The sequence below is a fragment of the Ceratotherium simum genome, chromosome 7 (genome assembly GCF_057802395.1).
Source record: "Ceratotherium simum simum isolate JZ-2026a chromosome 7, ASM5780239v1, whole genome shotgun sequence".
NCBI classification, from domain to species: Eukaryota; Metazoa; Chordata; class Mammalia; order Perissodactyla; family Rhinocerotidae; genus Ceratotherium; species Ceratotherium simum.
In genome coordinates, this window is record NC_141906.1 from 53,836 (window position 1) to 73,393 (window position 19,558).

At 36.2% G+C, this 19,558-nt stretch overlaps 1 protein-coding gene across 7 annotated transcripts in view; it reads right to left on the reverse strand.

Annotated features, from left to right (window-relative positions):
- Positions 1–19,558, reverse strand: part of QSER1 (glutamine and serine rich 1) — an 83,768-nt gene that overhangs the window by 27,949 nt on the left and 36,261 nt on the right. For all 7 annotated transcript variants that reach the window (XM_087433032.1, XM_087433031.1, XM_087433035.1 and 4 more), the window contains 3 exons: positions 13,301–13,413; positions 12,742–12,903; positions 5,977–9,642 (listed from right to left, as the gene is read on the reverse strand). In XM_087433032.1, the coding sequence (XP_087289158.1) occupies positions 5,977–9,642; positions 12,742–12,903; positions 13,301–13,413 (3,941 nt within the window). The remainder of the gene's footprint in view (positions 1–5,976; positions 9,643–12,741; positions 12,904–13,300; positions 13,414–19,558) is intronic.

Sequence of the window (19,558 nt, forward strand, 5' to 3'; positions counted from 1 at the left end):
AAAAGGTTCAGCATTAAGAAATCAAGTAATAGATTAACATGGGGAAAAAAGAAGCAGATTTATCAGAAGTTCAAAAAAGCGTCTGACCGGGCCGACCCCATGGTGTAGTGGTTAAGTGTGCGTGTTCTGCTGCTGGCGGCCCGGGTTCGGAACGCTGGTGTGCACCAACGCACCACTTGTCAGGCCATGCTGTGGCAGCATCCCACATAAAGTGGAGGAAGATCAGCACGGATGTTAGCTCAGGGCCGGTCTTCCTCAGCAAAAAGAGGAGGATTGGCATGGATGTTAGCTCAGGGCTGATCTTTCTCACAAAAAAAAAGCATCTGACAGAATTCAATACCCAACATAAATTAAAAAAATATTTCTAAGAAATTCAAAACAGGGGCCCAGCCCTGTGGCCTAGTGGTTAAGTTCGGCATGCTTCCAGGTTCAGTTCCCAGGCTCGACCTACACGTCTCACCAGTGGGGCCACGCTGTGGTGGTGACCCACATACAAAATAGAGGAAGACTGGCACAGATATTAGCTCAGGGCAAATCTTCCTCAGCAAAAAAAAAAAAAAGAAAGAAAGAAAAAGAAACTCAAAACAAGCTCAGCATTAAGAAATCAAGTAACAGATTAATGTGGGAAAAAACAAGCAGATTTATCAGAAGAATTTCAAAAAAGCACCTACAAAATTCAATACCATTGTTAATTTTTTTTTAAAAAAAATCTTAAGAACCTCAAAACATAAGGAAATTTTCTTTTTTTTTTTTTTATTTTTTTTTATTTTTTTTTAAAGATTTTATTTATTTTATTTTTTGCCCCCAAAGCCCCAGTAGATAGTTGTATGCCATAGCTGCACACCCTTCTAGTTGCTGTATGTGGAACTCGGCCTCAGGATGGACAGAGAAGTGGTGCCTCGATGCGCATCTGGGATCCGAACCCGGGCCGCCAGCATCGCAGCGCACACACTTAACCACCAAGCCACAGGGCCGGCCCAGGAAATTTTCTTAAAGAATACAGTATACTAGAAACTGACAACAAATATATATCAAAGTCAAACACTACATATTTTACTTAATATCAAGGAGGCAGTCAGGATGCTTGCTATCATTGCTACTATTACCAGAGGCCTGAGTCAATAAGATAAGTTACCAAAAAAATGAGGAAAAGAAAGATTAAAACTACATTATTTTTAGAAGATATAATCATCTACCTAAAAACGCAGGAGAATCAGGTGGAAAATCTGTTAAAATACAAATTCAGCAAAAATGCCAAACACAAGATGGAGAAATGAAAATGAATCACTGTCAAACATCAATTAGAAAACAGTGTGGGGAAAATTATATTTTAAAAACTGCTAAAACTATAATATAATATCTATATGTAAAAAATGATATAATACTAAGAGACATAAAATAAGATCTGAATAAGGAGAAAAACATCATATTCCACAAGTGGATAAGAAGATAATATTGTAAAAATATAGATTCTCCCTTAAAATTAATTTATGAATTCAATGTAATCCCAAAACACTGAAGGGGCTCCTACTGGCCCATTACAGGGCAATCTGAGCATCAGAAATAATGACTGCAATTGATAAGACAAAGAATTTTTAAAAATTCATGAAAGGGTTGTGGTATCTACCAAGAGGAAGTAAGCCCACTAGAGCCTATTATCACCCACTATATTACAAATAAAAACTCTGGACAAAATATAAAATCAACTACCTAAAGACTCTGAAAGTTAGTAACAGGAGGCAGATTGGGGAGGGAAGCCCAAACTTAAATAACAATCTTTATATGGAGGTCTCCTTAATTTCTTTCCTCTCTTATCACCTGGCATTGACCAGCGGTGGCCCCTCTGCAGAACTACACAGGGCACAGACAACAAAAACTCCAAGAAAATCTGTCCTTTTGGACAGAGAAGTGGGGAAAGGAGCCCACGCAAGGTAAAAGTGTGGGGGCAATTGCCATTCTTTTTTTCTCCTCTTTCCCTCTCCCAGCCCTGCCTGCCCAGAGGGCAATCCAAGTCACACAGCTGCAATGCAGTGGTGGTGAACCACACATCGTAAACCCTGACAGAACACTTGTCTTTTCTGGTGTTCCAGAGGAACCCAAAAACAGGGTCCTTATGGCATGAAGAGTGTAAGGAATGTTATATGTCAAGTATATCTCAATAAAGCTGGGAGAAAAAAAGTGTAGGGGGATTCTCTGTTCTTTCTTTCTCTTCTCTCACTGCACTGCTCCAAGGGCTGTCCTAGTTGTACAGAACTGTGTCAAAGCACGGGCAGCTAAAACTCCAAGAAAAATTCCAGTTTTCTAGCCAAATGACTAGGAAAGGAAACCCTGGGAGCTGGGTAGTATGGGGAAATTCTCAGGGAGGACAGAGCCAGAGAATGTTTTCCTCTAACTTTGTATATGAACCCACACAAATCCCAGTTTCATGCCTAAGCTGACATATGCAGAGTAGACCCAAACTAACAGAGCAAAGGCTTTGAGATTTAAACTATAACAAAGTCTACCGACTACCCAAGTTCCAGACTAACCACTGAGAAAGACCCAAAGCATCAGAGCAAATCTTTGAAAACTGAACTAATACTGGAACCACAACTCAAAGGTGAGACAGAACTCATGGTCTGACTCCTGCTAAAACAAAACAAATCAGTATGCTCCAAAGAATTTTAATAGAACCCACAGTCTTATAGTATAATACTCAAAATGTCCAGGATACAATCCAAAATTGCTCAATATACAAAGAAACAGAAAAATGTTGTGACTAATTCTCAAAAGGAAAAGATAATCAGCAGATGCCATTCCAAAATGACTCAGATGTTAGAATTATCACACAAAGACTTGAAAGCAGCTATTATAACCATGTTCCATGAGGTAAGGTGAACATACTTTTGAAATGAATAGAAATATTAACCTCCCGGCAGAGAAAAAGAAACTAGAAAAAAAGGAACCAAATATAAATTTTAGAACTGAAAAAAATATCTGATATAAAAAATTCACTGGATAGGCTCAATGGCAGAATTGAGAAAACCAAAATGTCAATGAACTTGAAGACAGACCAATAGAAATTATACAGTCTGAAGAACAGAGGGGAAGAAAAGATGGAGAAAAATGAACAGGAGCAATATAGAAAGGTTTTTACATTCGTGTCATTGGAGTCCCATAAGGACAGAAAGGTTGGTGCAGAAAAAGTAATGCCCCCAAACTTCTCAAATTTGGTAAAAGAAATACATTTTACAGATTCAAGAATCTCAGTGAACTCCAAACAGGATAAACCTTACCTAGCCAATAATTACATTGCTGAAAACCAAAGAAAAAAAAAGTCTTGAAAAAAGAAAAGTTCTTTGGGCTGAAGGGAAATGATACCAGAGGGAAACTTGGAACATCAGGAATAAAGGAAATGCAGCAGAAATTATAAATATCTGGGCAAATATAATAGACTATTTTTCTCCCCTGAAGTCATTTAAAATATATATGATTGTGGAAAGCAAAAATTACTACTCTATCATGGTTTTCAATATACATGGATGTAATACACAGAACAAATATATAACATAAGGGCAAGGATAAAAGGACATGTATGGTTGTTAGGCTTTAACACTTTACTTGAAATCATAAAAATATTAACTCTAAGTGGATTGTAATCACTGGGTCAACCACTAAAAACATAATACAAAAAAGTACAGCCAAAAAAAGCAGAGATAAATTTAAAAATGAAATACTAAAAATGTTCATTTTTTTTTTAAAAAAAAAAAAGGTAAGAGAGGAAACAGACACAAAACAGAAGGGAAAAACAGAAAACAATTAAAATGGAAGATAGAATTACATCAATAATCACATTAAATGTAAATGGTCTAAACATACCAATTGAAAGATAGAGAATGTGAGATTAGAGTTTAAAAAAACAAAACTGAACTATATACTGAACTATATACTGTCTACAAAATACCCACATTGAATATAATGTCACAGACAGGTAGGAAAAGATATACCATGCAAACACTAATCAAAAGAAACCTGGAGTTGTTATATTGATATCAGACAAAGCAGACTTCAGAATAAGGATTATTACCAAGAATAAAGAAGGACATTACATACTGATAAAAGGATCAGTTCTCCAGGACTTAATAATCCCAAATGTGAACACATCTGAAAACAGAGCTTGGGGGCCGGCCCGATGGCACAAGTGGTTAAGTGTGCGCACTCCGCTGCAGTGGCCCGGGGTTTGCTGGTTTGGATCCCAGGCACACACCAACGTACCCACTTGGGAAGCCATGCTGTGGCGGCATCCCATATAAAGCGGAGGAAGATGGGCATGGATGTTAGCCCAGGGCCAGTCTTCCTCAGCAAAAAGAGGAGGATTGGCAGATGTTAGCTCAGGGCCGATCTTCCTCACCAAAAAGAAAAAAAACAGAGCTCAAAATACACAAAGCAATAACTGATAGAAGTAAAAGGAGAAATAGACAAATCCACAAATATACTTGGAGATTTCAGAACTCCTTTCTCAGTAATAGATAGAACAAGTAAACAGATAATCTGCAAGGATATAGAAAACCTGAGCAACAGTGACAACCAACTTAATCTAACTGACATTTATACAACAGAATACACATTCTTTTAAAGTGCACATGGAACATTCATCAAGATCAACCATATTCTGGACCATAAAGCTAACCTTAACAAATTTAAAAGAACTGAAATTACACAAAGTAAAAATCGATAAAGATGTCTGGAAAAATCTCTAAATATTTAACAATATTTAACAATTATAAATAATATTTAACAATAATAAACAATATAATTCTAAATAACTCATGGATCAAAGAGGAAGCACCAAAGGGAATTTTTTAAAATTTTGAACTGAAAGGAAATAAAAATAATAAAAATAAAATTTGTGGGATACAGCTAAAGCAAGGCTTAGAGAGAAGTTTGTAACGGTAACTGCTGATAGCAGAAAAGAAGAGCAGTCTCAAATCATTAAGCTAATTTCCCTGTATAACAAAATGAGAACTCTTTAGAAATACATTAGCAGACATTTATGCTAATAGATTATTTGGGATACCAATTGTTTCATATCACTCTAGTAGTTAAACATAGTCTCAAGTCTAGATAGAAGCTAAGAAGTACATCACAAAACAAGGTTTAAATCTTAAAGCACCACTCTATTTATACAAAAGAGCTAGGCAGGAATACAGGCTCTAGACCCAGACAAACCGGAGTTCAGATTCCAGCTCTGGCACTTACTAGCTATACGGGTAATTCATTTACCCTCAGTTACATCATCTGTATATCGGAGATAACAATGCATATCTCACAACATTGCTACTAGTTCCTGGCACAGAGGTGGTAGCTATTTTATTGTTATAAATATTTTTTCCTTAGTATGTTCCTTAAAATAGTAACTTTTATACCTGTCAATTGTTTACATAAGGCAGTGCTTCTTAAAACAGTTCCTCTAAATGTTCTCTTAACTACACAGTAAAGTGAAACACACAGCCAAAGATTTGGGCATATAGTCTGGAGCCAGCAAAAAATTTTTAAATTTTATCTTAATTATGTTAATGTGCATGCTGCACATAATATAACCATATTTAACAGTAAAATGTTAATGTTCAGGTGACACTGGCATACCAAAAAAATATGCCATTTTATACTACAAAAGGAGCCCCAACACAACGCCCCATATCCATAAGCCACCTCAAGATGTCTCAAATTAGAGAAGTCTGGATAGCATACTATGCAAGTTATGTTGCATGTGGTAAAAAGCCAAGAAAAACCAGAACTACTCAACCTAAAATCCAGAACTTTCATACAAGCAAGGAACATTTTAAAAAATAAGTCCCTAGGATATCTGCCTTTGCATTTTATCCTGAAAATTTATTTGCAGACCTGCTTCAAGCTAAAAAAGTTTAAAATCCAGTCAATAGCCAGAAAAATAATAGTGGAAAGCCATAATTATGAATCTAAATTTTAAACCCTTACCTGTTTTCTTCTTTTTATCAGAAGTAGCATCCAAAGTAGTTAAGGTAGCAGCGGCGCTTTTATAATCATGACTGCATACTCCAGGATCTTCTTCATCAGAAGAAAATGAAGATAAATGTTCCAAGTTTTTAAGTTCATTATCGACTTTTTCTGGTGGACTGTTACCCCCAGTTTCAGACACTAGAGGTGTTGCAGATGAAGTCTTTGGAAGTGGTGGGGGACAAAATGTACGAACAATCTGGGGCCCTGGTCGTCTAGTCCTGTTAGGCATTCGTGCAGCAAGAGTGGAAAACTGCTGCTTGGGACCAGATTTCAGAAAATCTAAGAAGGAGGCAATGAATCCTGTTTTGACTTCTGGCTGTTTCTCCTCTACTTCTTTGATCTTCTGTCTCATTTTTTCTTGATGCTGATAACCATCATGGCAGCTTTCCGAGGAAGGAGGAGTATATGGCAAATAGGTATCTGTCCCTCTTGGATTCTGCCGTTTGCCTTGGGAAGGTCTTTTCAGCTGTTTCTGGTTACTGTTGTCTTCCTCTTTAGTTTGCCCTTTTCCTTTAGCTTTTTTCTTCTGAAGGTTAAAATGCATTAAGTCTTGGTTTTCTTCTTCAGTCTTGACACTGATTGCCTCCCCAGGCTGGGCCATGGACAAGAGCCTAGCCGGGTTCACTGACACACCAGTGTCATCACCCCCCAAGGTGAATTCATTCTCTGATGTAGCACTCTCTCCACTTATACTTCTACTACTAGAAACAAACTCTTGGTTTCTGTTATTATTTAATGTACTATCAACGGGAACTTCACTATCTTCTTCAGACTCGTGATTGGTAGCAGACTGTTTCTTGAATGGGCCAGAACTTTGCTCCTGGACTTCAGGACTTGGTCCGACCACTGGTGAAGTTACTTTAGATGCTTTATTTTGAGCAGGTGTTTCAATGGTCTGTTGATCAAGAGTCATTTTTGACTGAAGGGTAGGTACTGGTGAAAGGTTTACAGTAACTTGATTTCCATTTAAGGAAACATCATTTATATTCTGTGGCTTTCCTACTGTAGCTGTTATGGAGTCAAAATCTGAAGTCACATGCCCAACATCTAATGACTGCTGAAAATGAGATTTAGAATCACCATCTTCAACAGCCGGAATGGTTTCATTTGAAGTTGACTTGGAAAAATCAGGTGTAACCCCACAAGCTGCTGCTGTAGCTGCTAAGATATCATCTACATTTGATAAAATATTTCTTTCATCACTGAGAAGCATTGCCTCTGGGAAACATATTGATCCAAGAGAAACAAAATGATTCTTTGAATCATGTTGATTTGTTTCACTAAAATGGCCCTTTGTTGTTAGATGTTGTAACGGTTTCGAAGACTCAGAGAGGTCTATTTTCATAATTTCAGAATTTTGATGATGGAGTTGCTGCTGAGAATGATCACTATTGCTCTGAATAATATGACCATCCATTTGAAGGAAAGGATGTACTATTTGTTGAGGACTTTGAACACGCTGTACTTGTAAAGATGGCTTTACTTGTCCTAAACCTGCCTGCAGTATTGACTGCTGAAGAATTTGTAAATCACATGCAGAGTCTAAAAGGACCTGTGTATTAGGAAGAGATGCCTGATGGCCATGCCCTAAGGCATGGTTCGGAATTTGAATCTGAGGTGAGGCATTAATTATTTGATCATGTTGCTCCTGGACCTTGGCTTCACGTACCTTATGTATAAGAGAATGCTGCTGGTTTAGATCTTTATTATTCAACCTTATTTGTGGAGTTTGCATTAAATTAGTTGCCTTCTTAATATCAAGGGTTGCTACATTATTGACCTGACCAATTTGTTGGTTAAGTTGTGTCACTGAACCAACCATGCCTTCTTCTTTTTTTGACCCTTGTAGAGCAATCCCAACAACTTGATCTTCAAGACGAGAATTACTTCTGATTACGCTCTGAGAATATCTGTCATCTGCCTTTGACACCTTATAAGCCAATTCTTGAACAATTTCCTCATCAGATAGCCTTTGGGTTGATGACTCAAGAGATACTTGTGGCTGTAATACTTGTAACTCTTGCACTGGAAAATCATCTTCTTGCTTTGAAGATGTATACACATTTGAGTCAAGTTTTCCTTCAGCATAAGACTTTGGATCAGGGGAAGGTATGTTATTCTGTAATGTCTGACAATGAGTAGAGGACGCAAAAGATGATGACTTGACAGCAGGCAAAAACTTTTGGGACTGGGGAGATGAAGATTCTTGAGTCTGAGCATTTTGGGAAGAATGCATAGAAATATAATTATGGGTTGGGCTAGAATCAGGCAAATTCTGAGCCTGAGAGGTGGAAGAATAGGAAAGAGAAGGGGCTGTTAATGTTAGGGACTGCCGTGAAGCATAGCTTTCTGAATGACTAACAACTGACAAAACTTGTGATTGAGATGAATAACTAACCTGTGTCTGGCTAACTGGTGATAAACCCTGAGAGTGACCAGATGAATAACTTTGTGACTGGCTAGCTGAAGACAGATCTCTTGTTTGAGCAGGGTAATTCTCATTTGTAACTGAAGATAATACCTCTTGCTGACTAGAAGAATAATTAAGTGGCTGATTTTCAGAATTTATAGTCTGAGATGACCCCAAAAAAGCCAATGTTTTATATAAGGATGGCAACTTCTCAACTTTGCTGGATCTATAAACCTGTGAATGAACAATAGATGGCACATTATGTGGCTGTACTAAACCATAATTTTGGGACTGACTAACTGATAAAAGGCTTGGTAGCTGCGCTGTAGAATAAATTTGTGCTTGGCCCGATATTACAGAACTCTGGTTATGTAAAGGTTTGGAATAGCTTAGTGTTTGCACAGGAGGAATTATACTTTGAGCTTTGGGGGTCTTAGTTGACGTTAGCGGTTGTTTTGAAGAACAGCCTTTTACTTTTGTAGAAGGAAGATATCCTGATGATGGAATTGCAGACGAATAAGATTGAGCAAGTTCTACGGAGACCTGGGAGGTCTTCTGTTGCAATCCTCCACTGCTCACCTGAGAAGAATCTCCAATTGGGCTACAGGATAAAGATGACTGCCTGCTTGTTTCCTGAAAATTAACCACACCTGCACTTGATAGATAACTATGTAAGGGATGCTGTGAACCAGTCAGTTGTGCTTGAACAGACTGGGTACCTGAAGGCCGCTGATGGTGTTTAATAACACTACATTCTCGAAGAAGAGCTCTTTCAATGGAAGCAGTAGAACTAGTAAAGAAAGTAGAACCGTAGGCTTGAGGAGTTTGCTGGGCTCCCCCAAGTGCTGAAGGCAACAAACTAAATTGAGGTTGTAAAAGATGGGGTGCAGACTCTTGAGCTGAGCGATATGTTGAAGACTGAGGTGGTGTGCTGTTACTTAACGCAGAACTGCCCAGGCGCTCAAACGTCAAAGCAGGTGGAACAGTTCCTTGGGAAGTTTTGATTTGTAGCAAAGGGTCATGAGGATTTAAAATTCCATTTGATGTAGTGTTAAAAGTTGAATCCTGAAGCACCAAAGGTGAGGTGGTAGCAAAGTTTCTATTGCCAAAGGTGGTGGGATGCTGATAAGCAGAGAGGGCAGAGGGTGGAAGTGTTCCAGTGGTTGGCAAAGGTCCAGTAACAAACAGCTCAGTTGCTGCTGAAGAATGCATACCTACATAGAGAAAACATAAAGATCCTTATGCAATTACAGCACAAATATTTATGTGTTCAGAGTAGAGACATATAACTTACATAACCTTCAACTCATCAAAATCTCTATAAGACTGAAAAGCCTGAAAAGTTAGTTCTGTACGTGACTTTTGAAAAACACATTTCAAAATAGCTAGCTTTCTTAAAGCAAAAACAAAGTTACAAAGCTATCAGCAATTCATATCTAATTGTTATATGAATATGAGTTTATATACAGTTACATAAGGCCATCTGAAAATGAAGAAACCAGTAAAAATGTACATGATCTCTGGTGATTAATTTACCCTGAAACCCCAATGCAAGATACCAAGAGACAAACTAAAATGTTCATAATATTAAAATTGCAACTAAATGGCCTACATTTAACATGATAAATCTAAAAACAACAGTAAGGTTAACAATGCAAAGTTTCTTTTATCAAAATAGAAGCATTTTAAAAATGTCCTGGGGGGCGTCCCCATGGCATAGTGGTTAAAGTTCCGTGCACTCTGCTTCGATGACCCAGGTTCATGGGGTTCAGATCTGGAGGGTAAGACCTACTTCACTCGTCAAGCCTTGTCGTGGCAGCGACCCACAAACAAAACAGACGAAGATTGGCACAGATGTTAGCTCAGGGCTACCCTTCCTCAAGTAAAAAAAGAGGACCACTGGCAATGGATGTTAGCTGAAGGCGAATCTTCCTCAGCCAAAAAAAAAAAAAAAAAGTCCTGCATTTCAAGTTTTGACTTCCTATAAACTACTTCCAATAATAATAGATGCATGCTTGACTAAAGGCTGATCAGGGGCCGGCCCAGTGGCATAGTGGTTAAGTTCGTGCGCTCTGCTTCAGCGGCTGGGGGTTCGCCGGTTCAGATCCTGGGCGGGGACCCACTCACCGCTCATCAAGCTGTGCTGAGGCAGTATACCACAAAGAAGAGCTACAACTCTACAACTATGATACACCAGCATGTATACCGGGGTTTTGGGGAGAAAAAACAAAAAAGAGGAAGATTGGTAACAGATGTTAGTGCAGGGCCAATTGTCCTAAAAAAAAAAAAGGGTTGATCAGAAATTAATAAAGTACTATCAAGAAGAGATTGTTAACATTTGAGGACAGCATTCTAGCCACATATAGCAAAAGTAAAAACGAGCATAAACTTGTGATCCAAAAGTTCGACTACTAGAAATTTACCTTATGGAAATAAGCGGACACAAAGATATTTGTAGTACAAGATACTCAGGCGTACCTTGTTTTATTGCACTTCGCTTTATTGCACCTCACAGATAATGAATTTTTTACATGACCCGCCACCAGCAAAAACATTATGACTCACTGAAGGCTCAGATGATGGTCAGCATTTTTTAGCAATAAAGTATTTTTTAATTAAGGAAAGTACATTTTTTTAGACATAATGCTATTACACACTTAATAGACTATTGTATAGTGTAAACATAACTTTCATATGCACTAGGTAAAAATTCATGTGACTCGCTTTACTGTGATATTCACTTTAATGCAGTGGTCTGGAATCAAACCCACAATATCTGCAGTATGCCTGCATTCATTATAGTTATTGTGTATAATAATAAGAAACAACCTAAATGTCCATCAACAAGGGACTGATCAAATAATTGTAGCATATCCTAATAATACTGCTGCCATAAACATTGATTAGGTGGATATATATGTTTTGATATATATGAAATTTAAGTTGCCAGATATATGAAAAATATTAAAGAATAAATACCAAATGTTAACTCTTCTCTAAAAAGTGAGTCTGTAGTTGGGAACTATCACTTTCTACTTTATACACCTTTTTATTGTTTACATGTTTTTTAGTGAGCTTCCATTAGAAAATTTTTTTGTTTTGGAAAAATGGAGGAAAAAAGATTCTCAGGCCCTTTCAAAAACATTCTTTTCTCACTTTGCATTAAATGTAAAAAAAGTATTACTACTACAAGGACAGAAAATATCTAGTTACACTTAGAATTAATGTTAAAAATAATATAATCATAGAAACTAGAATAGAAAGTCTAACTAAATACACATAATGAAAATTATTCCAGGAAGCAAAAAATGAAGCTATTGTGTTGTTTAATATTCTGTTTTATTTCACACTAAAAAATTAATTATCCCCTTGGAAGCAGAAAAAAATGTTGTTAAGGCGTATTGAGCAGCTCTATTAATGGGATTTACATCAGAATGATAAAATATTATTTCCTATAGCTACTACTAAAAAATTAATCTTCTCAAATAATGCTATGACATTTCTTATCCTTTAGAACAAAACCTTAAAAAAAACACTAGCCTTCCTGTCATCCTGCAAAAAATAAAAATATATAAATAATTTTGAGGGAGAAACAGTTGAAAAATAAATAAGAAAAATAAAATAGAAAAGTACATATAAACGAGCACAATATAATATCAACTTGTAATGACTTTTATTAAATACTGATGTAAATCTGTTCAATTAAGGATAACTTTACATAACTCTAATGACGAAATCAAGCCCCAGATTGTTTTTTACTATACCATCTACCCAGTCTGAAGTCACTAAAATAAAGGAAATTTAATCTTTCACCAAAAAAACAAAAAAGATAAATATGTGAGGTGATGTATGTGTTAATTAACTAGATGGGGGGAATTCTTTCACAATGTAAACGTATAACAAATCACCACAACATACACTTCAAATATCTTACAATTTTATATGTCAATTATACTTCAACAAAACTGAAATAGAAAATGAAAAAAGAAAATTTAATCTTTCTTCCTCTCAAGTAGTCAAGTAACTACTTAAATTGCCAGATAAAAACTTTACACCTAGGCCTTATCTTTAATAATCATCTAGCTTGTTCAACTTGTTAGTTTTCATCAGAGTGCTAACTCCAAATTTCCGCTAGTAACAATTTCTTGAATTTTGTCCACCTTAAAACAGTGATAAATTCCAGGTTTTAAAGTTCACTGGAAAATCAACAATTAACATCACTCTCAGCCACACTACCATAATAACAAGGCCATAAAAAGTGTATTTTTATCAGTATTTTTACAGGACTTAAAATTCTGAAAACAAAGAATCACCTGTCTGCCAGGATGGAGCCCTGAATTGTGGTAAAAGAGTAGTTCCTGAAGCAGCAGCCTGAGCAGCTCGGGATTCAACGGTGGAGAGAAAATTCATCACTGAAGACTCCTTAGTGTTAGTGCTGGCACTGTTCACACTAGTATCAAATATTCCTGAAAGACCTACAATTGAAGATGAAGTATATTCCAAATTAAAAATATATACTAACATAAAACTATATTCTTGATCCTATTTTAAAAAGGAACCTCTGAAATCTGAGGCCAAAAGTTCTACAACTTTAAATTATTTTATTTTGAAATAGCAAATATTAATTTGACCAGGCATAGTTATAATTTAAAATCTACAAAGATGCATGAAAAAAGATCTGCCAACAAATCAATTTTATAGATATTCCCTATCAGTAAAAGACAAAGCTTTTAATCTCACTTTCACTTTAATGTTTCCCACGGCACTGTTATATCTTGCACACACTCATAACCCAACATGTAAAACTTGATTTTTCTTCTTATTCATTAAATGTACCCAGATTCATGGTATATTTTACAAGAGAATTTTTACCGGTTGGCTGAGGTGTGGCAGCATATCCAGGAAGTTGATGAGAGGCTGCAAAAGTTTGTCTCTGAAGGAGATCTGTTTCAGAGTGTGAGGGATGTCCTTCTTCATAGCTTAAACTAGATGATAATAAAAATAAGTGACCAAAAACACACAGTACAAACCATATGATCAAAATATTTCTAGAAGAGCAATTATCAAAAGTAGCAGAAGTCTTTGACTAAATTCCTGATCAACAGATCATACATAGTCTGACAACACTGTCAAAATGGGGAAAATATATTGAAGCTATACTAGGAAGAAAAATGATACATTTTCCTTAATCCAACTTTACCTCCAACAAAGTCCTTTTACTGGGAGAGGTGACAAGGCAGAGTGGGAAGAGCAATACCCTGGACAGCTGAGTTCACCGTCCAAGCTCTGCTACTTGCTCACAGTGAGATTTCAATAAGTGACTTGAGTACTGTCAGACTAATTTCCTCATCTGAATAAGGGACGAAACAAGATAATCTCTACAGTCCCTCTAACTCTAACATTCTATAGAATATCAGATAACTCAAATAAATTGATAATTAATACTATTTCTCAATAAGTCACCTAGAAAATTTCAAGCTTGTATATTTTCAGAGTAATTCAGAACCAGATCTTTTTTCTCCCCTGGATTTTTATTTTGAATATTTTAAACCCACAGAAAAATTGAAATAGTACAATGAATAACCCATATACTTGTCACTTAAGATTCAACAATTGTTAATGTCTTGGTACATTTGTTTTATCTCTCTCTATACACAGACACACAAACATGTTACATTCGTTTTCTCTCTATATATACACAGACATATACACACTGACTAAACCACTTGAAAATAACGCAGACATCATGACACTGCATTGTTAATACTTCAGTTGTATCTCCAGGAATAGGACATTCTCCTATATCCAAATATTATTAGACTTGAAGAAGTTTAACATTAGTTCAATAATAGCATGTAATATAGAGGTCATACTCCAATTTCCCCGAATTGTTGCCAAAATGCTTGGGATTTTTAAACTCTTTCTACATAGGATCCAATCAAAATTCAAGAACTGCATTTGGTTATGTCTCTTTAAACTCAGAACAGTCCCTCCACACTGACCCTAATCCCAGATCCCCTTTGTCTTGATTTCATGACACAGACTTTTTCTTTTTTGAGGAATCCAAGTCAGTTGAATTGCAGACTATCCCAAATACTAGATTTGTCTGATTGCTACCTCATGAGAAGCACGTAAGTGATGTTTTGTACTTCTTAGTGCACCACATGAGGACACACAATGTCAGTTTATCTTATTATTGATGATGCTAAACCTGAAGTGGTTAAGCTACTGTCAAAATCTCTCCATGTAGTTATTCTTCCTCCTGTGACATTAGTATGCAATTGTGAAGTGTTACTTTAAGACAGTGTAAATACCTTGTTCTCAACAGCCAATGGTTTTAGACACCATCCACTCATGATCTTATTCAATTATTGCACTGAAGACTGCAAATGGTAGTTTTCTAAGTACATCATTTGTCCCTTCAGTCCTGTCTCCTTTTGACATGTCCTCCTTGGTGCTCAAACACATCTTTTCAGGCTCACCTTGTTATTTTCCTTGCACCAGACCCAAAATCAACCATTTCTACTAGGAGCTCTTTTAGTGCGCAATGGCATTTAGAAACCAAGATCTGGCTGTCAGGTGTGTTCAATGCCTAGGGTGTCACTGCTTCTAGGCTTTTTCAGTGGATAAAGCCAGGAAATATATGTCTTTAAAAACATAAGTTCATACTTAGAACTATAATTCAAATCCAATATAGTATTCCTCATCTTTCTGCATTTCACACATATCTCCCTTTTCCTATGGTCAGAATCCTAGTTCACAACTACATCAATATATTTACTCACGAGCTCTATCCAAAAATACTATAACACAGCCTCTACCAAAAACAAACCTACTAAGTAAGGGTCAGTGTTTCTTCACAGTGCTTTTTGTCCCAAGATTATATCCCACTAAGCATATACAATTAGAATACTGATTCAAAAGTAAGTATTAATTATTTCTTTGTATGGCTGTTATTAATTAGATAGAGGAGACGAATTTTGTTTCTGTTTGAAGATTCAATTTTAGGATTACTTTTAAATCTTTTTTTAACTTTAAAAATCAATTTTATTAAGGTATAACTTACATGCAATAAAGTACATTCATTTTAAGTGTGTAGTTCAATGCGTACACATTTTTTTTGTGTGTGTGTGGTGAGGGAGATATTGTCCCTGAGCTAACATCTGTGCCAGTCTTCCTCTCTTTTGTATGTGGGACGCCTGCCACAACATGGCTTGACGAGCGGTGTGTAGGTCCACACCCAGGATCAGAACCTGCGAACTCCAGGCCGCCAAAGCAGAGTGCGTGAACTTAACCACTATGCCACCAGGCCGGCCCCCACATATTTTGATAAATGTATACACCATTATAACCATAATCCCAACCAACTTGCAGGACATTTCCATCACCACAGAAGGTGTCTCACGCCCCTTTGCAGTCAATTTCTTTTTCATCTAACCCCTGGCACCGTACAAACACTGATAAGCGTAATGTCACTAAAATTTAGGCTTGCCTATACCAGAATTTCAAATAAATGGAATCATACAGTCTGTAGTCTGTTGTGTCTGGCTTTCTTCATTCAGCATGTTTTTGAGATACATTCATGTTGTTGCATACGTGAGTAGTTCATTCCTTTTCACTGAATTGTATGAATATATCACAATACGTTTATCCATTCACCCACCGATGGACATGTGGGTTGTTTCCAGTCAAGGGCTACTAAGAGTAAACTTGCTATGAACACTTATATACAAGTCTTTTGTGGACATATGTTTTTACTTCTCTAAGTTAAATATTTAGGAGAAGACTTACTTGGTCACAAGGTAGGTGTATGTACCATTTTACACTACCATCAGTAATGAATGAACATTCCATTTTCCTGTTACATCTCTGTCACCACTTGATCTTTTCACTCTTCTTAATTTTAGCTATTGTAGGTGGTATCTCACTGTAGTTTAGTTTGCATTTCCGTAATAACCAATGATGAGCATCTTTTTATATGCTTATAGGCTATTCTTTTAACTTCTCTTGTGAAGTTTGTTCAAATTTTTTGCCCTCAAGAAAAAAAGTGGGTTGTTAGCCATCTTATTAGGTTATAAGAGTTTTTTTATATATATATTCTGGATCCACATTTTTTGGCAGATATATGTATTGTGAATGTTCTCTTAAATAAACAAGTTTTAATCAATTAACTAATTGATTTTATTGTAGTAAGAGCACTTAACATGAGATCTGCCCACTTACCAAAGTGTACAACACAGTATTTTTTTTTTTTTATAATTTTATTTATTTATTTTCCCCCAAAGCCCCAGTAGATAGTTGTATGTCATAGCTGCACATCCCTCCAGTCGCTGCATGTGGGACGCAGCCCCAGCATGGCCGGAGAAGCGGTGCGTCGGTGCGCGCCCGGGATCCGAACCCGGGCCGCCAGCAGCGGAGCGCACGCACTTAACCACTAAGCCATGGGGCCGGCCCCAACACAACACAGTATTGTTAACTCTGTATGCTATGAACAGCAGATCTCTAGAATGCGTTCATCTTGCATAACTGAAACTATATCTGTGAACAATAACTCCCATTTTCCCCCTTCCCCCAGCCCCTGGCAACCATCATTCTACTCTCTGCTACTGAGTTTGACTAACAAGGTTTTAATTTTTATCAACTCAAATTATCAATATTTTTTTCTTTTGTAGTCAATGCTTTTAGTGTCCTGTCACTAATATGTTTTCTTCTATGTTTTAAAGTTTTAGCTTTTATGTTTAGGTTTATGAATCATTTTGAGATAATTTTTGTGTATGGTGTGAGGTAAGAGTCAAGGTTCATATTTTTAACCTCTTTAAAAATTGAGGTATAATATGCATATAATAAAATCCACCCTTTCTACTGTACAGGTCAGTGAGTTTGGACAAATGCATAAGCACTACAAAAACAAGGGGAGAGAACAGTTCCATCACTACAAAGATTCCCCCATACCCCCTGCAGTGAACTTCCACCACCTCTAGTCCCCAACCACTCATCTATTCTCTGCCTTATAGTTTTGCCTTTTCCAAAATGTCAAATAAATAGAATCATTTACTATGTAGTCTTTTGTGCCTAGCTTCTTTCACTTAGCTTAATGCCTCTGAGATTCACTCATGTTGTTATTTATAACACTAATTCATACTTTTTATTGCTGGGCAGCATTCCATTATCTAGACATACCAAAAAGCGTTAGTTGTTTTAAATCCATTATCAGTTGAATGACCTTTGGGTTCTTTGCTGGTTTTGGCAATTATGAAAAAAGCAGCTATAAACATGTGCATAAGTTTTTGTGTGAACATGTTTTCATTTGACTTGAGTAAATACATAGGAGCAAGATGGCTTAGTTATATGGTAATATGTTTAACTTTAGAGAAACTTCCTGTTTTCCAGAGTGGCTATACCTTTTTGCATCCCCACCAATGATGTGTGTATGGTCTAGCTCTACATCCTCACTGACACTAAGTATTATCAGTTTGTAAGGTGTTTCTTTTCCTTTTTAAAATTTTAGCCATGCAAAATCTTTTTTCATAAAGTATCTATTCAAATCTTTTGTCAATTTTTATTGAGTTGTTTGTTTTCTTATTATTGAGTTTTAGGAGTTGCCTATGTATTCTGGAATCAGATCCTTTGTCAGATATATGTTTTGCAAATATTCTCCCAGAATCTGTGGCTTTCATTCTCATAACAATGTATTCAGAAGGGCTGAATAATTTTTTTATTTTATGAATTGTACTTTTGGTGTTATAGCTAATAAATCTTTGCCTAATCCAACACCTCAAAGTTTTTCTCTTATGTTTTCTTCTGCAAGTTTTGTAGTATTACTTTTTCCATTTAGGTCTATTTTTCATTTGGAGTTAATTTTTTCTACATGGTGTGAGGTATGGCTTGGGATATTTTTTTTAATTTGGATACACAATTGTCCCAGTACTATATATTGGGAAGATTATTCTTTAGCTATTGAACTGCCTTGGCATTTCTGTCAAAAAAAAACATCAACTAGCCATGTATTTGTGGTTCTCTTCTTAACTAGTCTGTTACACTGATCAATATGTCTGTTCTTAGGCCAATAACACACCGTCTGATAAATGATTCAATGTACAAATCTTCTAATTTTGTTCTTTTTCAAAATTGTTTTGGCTATGCCAGGTATTCCCATATAAATTTTAGAGTTAGCTTGTCAATTTCTACAAAAACATTGTATTGAATCTATACATCAATTTGGGGAAAACCACTATCTTAAAAGTACTGAGTCTTCTAATCCATGTATATGTTATATCTATTTATTTAGGTCTCTAATTTCTCTCAGCAATCTTTTGTAGTGTTTAGTATACAAGGCTTGCAATTTTTTAAATTTATCCTTAAGTATCTTATTTTGTTCTAAACATTTTTTTTAAATGACAGGTTTCTTGATATATACTTCATATACCATAAAGGTCACTCTTTTAAAGTGTATAAATCAGTGCTTTTTTAGAATATTCAGAGTTGTGCAACCATCATGACAATCTAATTTTAGAACATTTTCATTGCCTCAAAAATAAATCAGTACCCATTAGCATCACTCCCCATATCCCCCTCTACCCAGCACTAATCTACTTTCTGTCTCTATGGATTTGCCCACTCAGAACATTTCATAAAAATGGACTCATACTATATGTGGCCTTTTTTGACTGGCTTCTTTCACTTAACATAATATTTTCAAGATTCATCTATGTTACAACATGGATATATCAATACTTCATTTTATGGCTGAAAAATATCCCATTATATAGATATACCACATTTTGTTTAGCCATTCATCCACTGATGGACATTTGGGTTGTTTCTACTTTTTGGCTATTATAACTTCATGAATTACACTGCTATGAACATTCACATACAAGTTTTTGTGTAGATGTGTGTTTTTAATTCTCTTGGACATATACCTAGGAGTGGATTGCTGGGTCATACAACTCCATGTTTAACATTTTGAGGAATGGCAAACCAAAATGGCTGTACCATTTTACATTTCCACCCGCAACATTTAAATTACAATTTCTCACCATCTTGACCGATACTTGTTATTGCCTGTGTCTTTATTATAATAGCCATCCTAGCAGGTGTGAAATGGTATCTTGTTGTGGTGTTGATTTG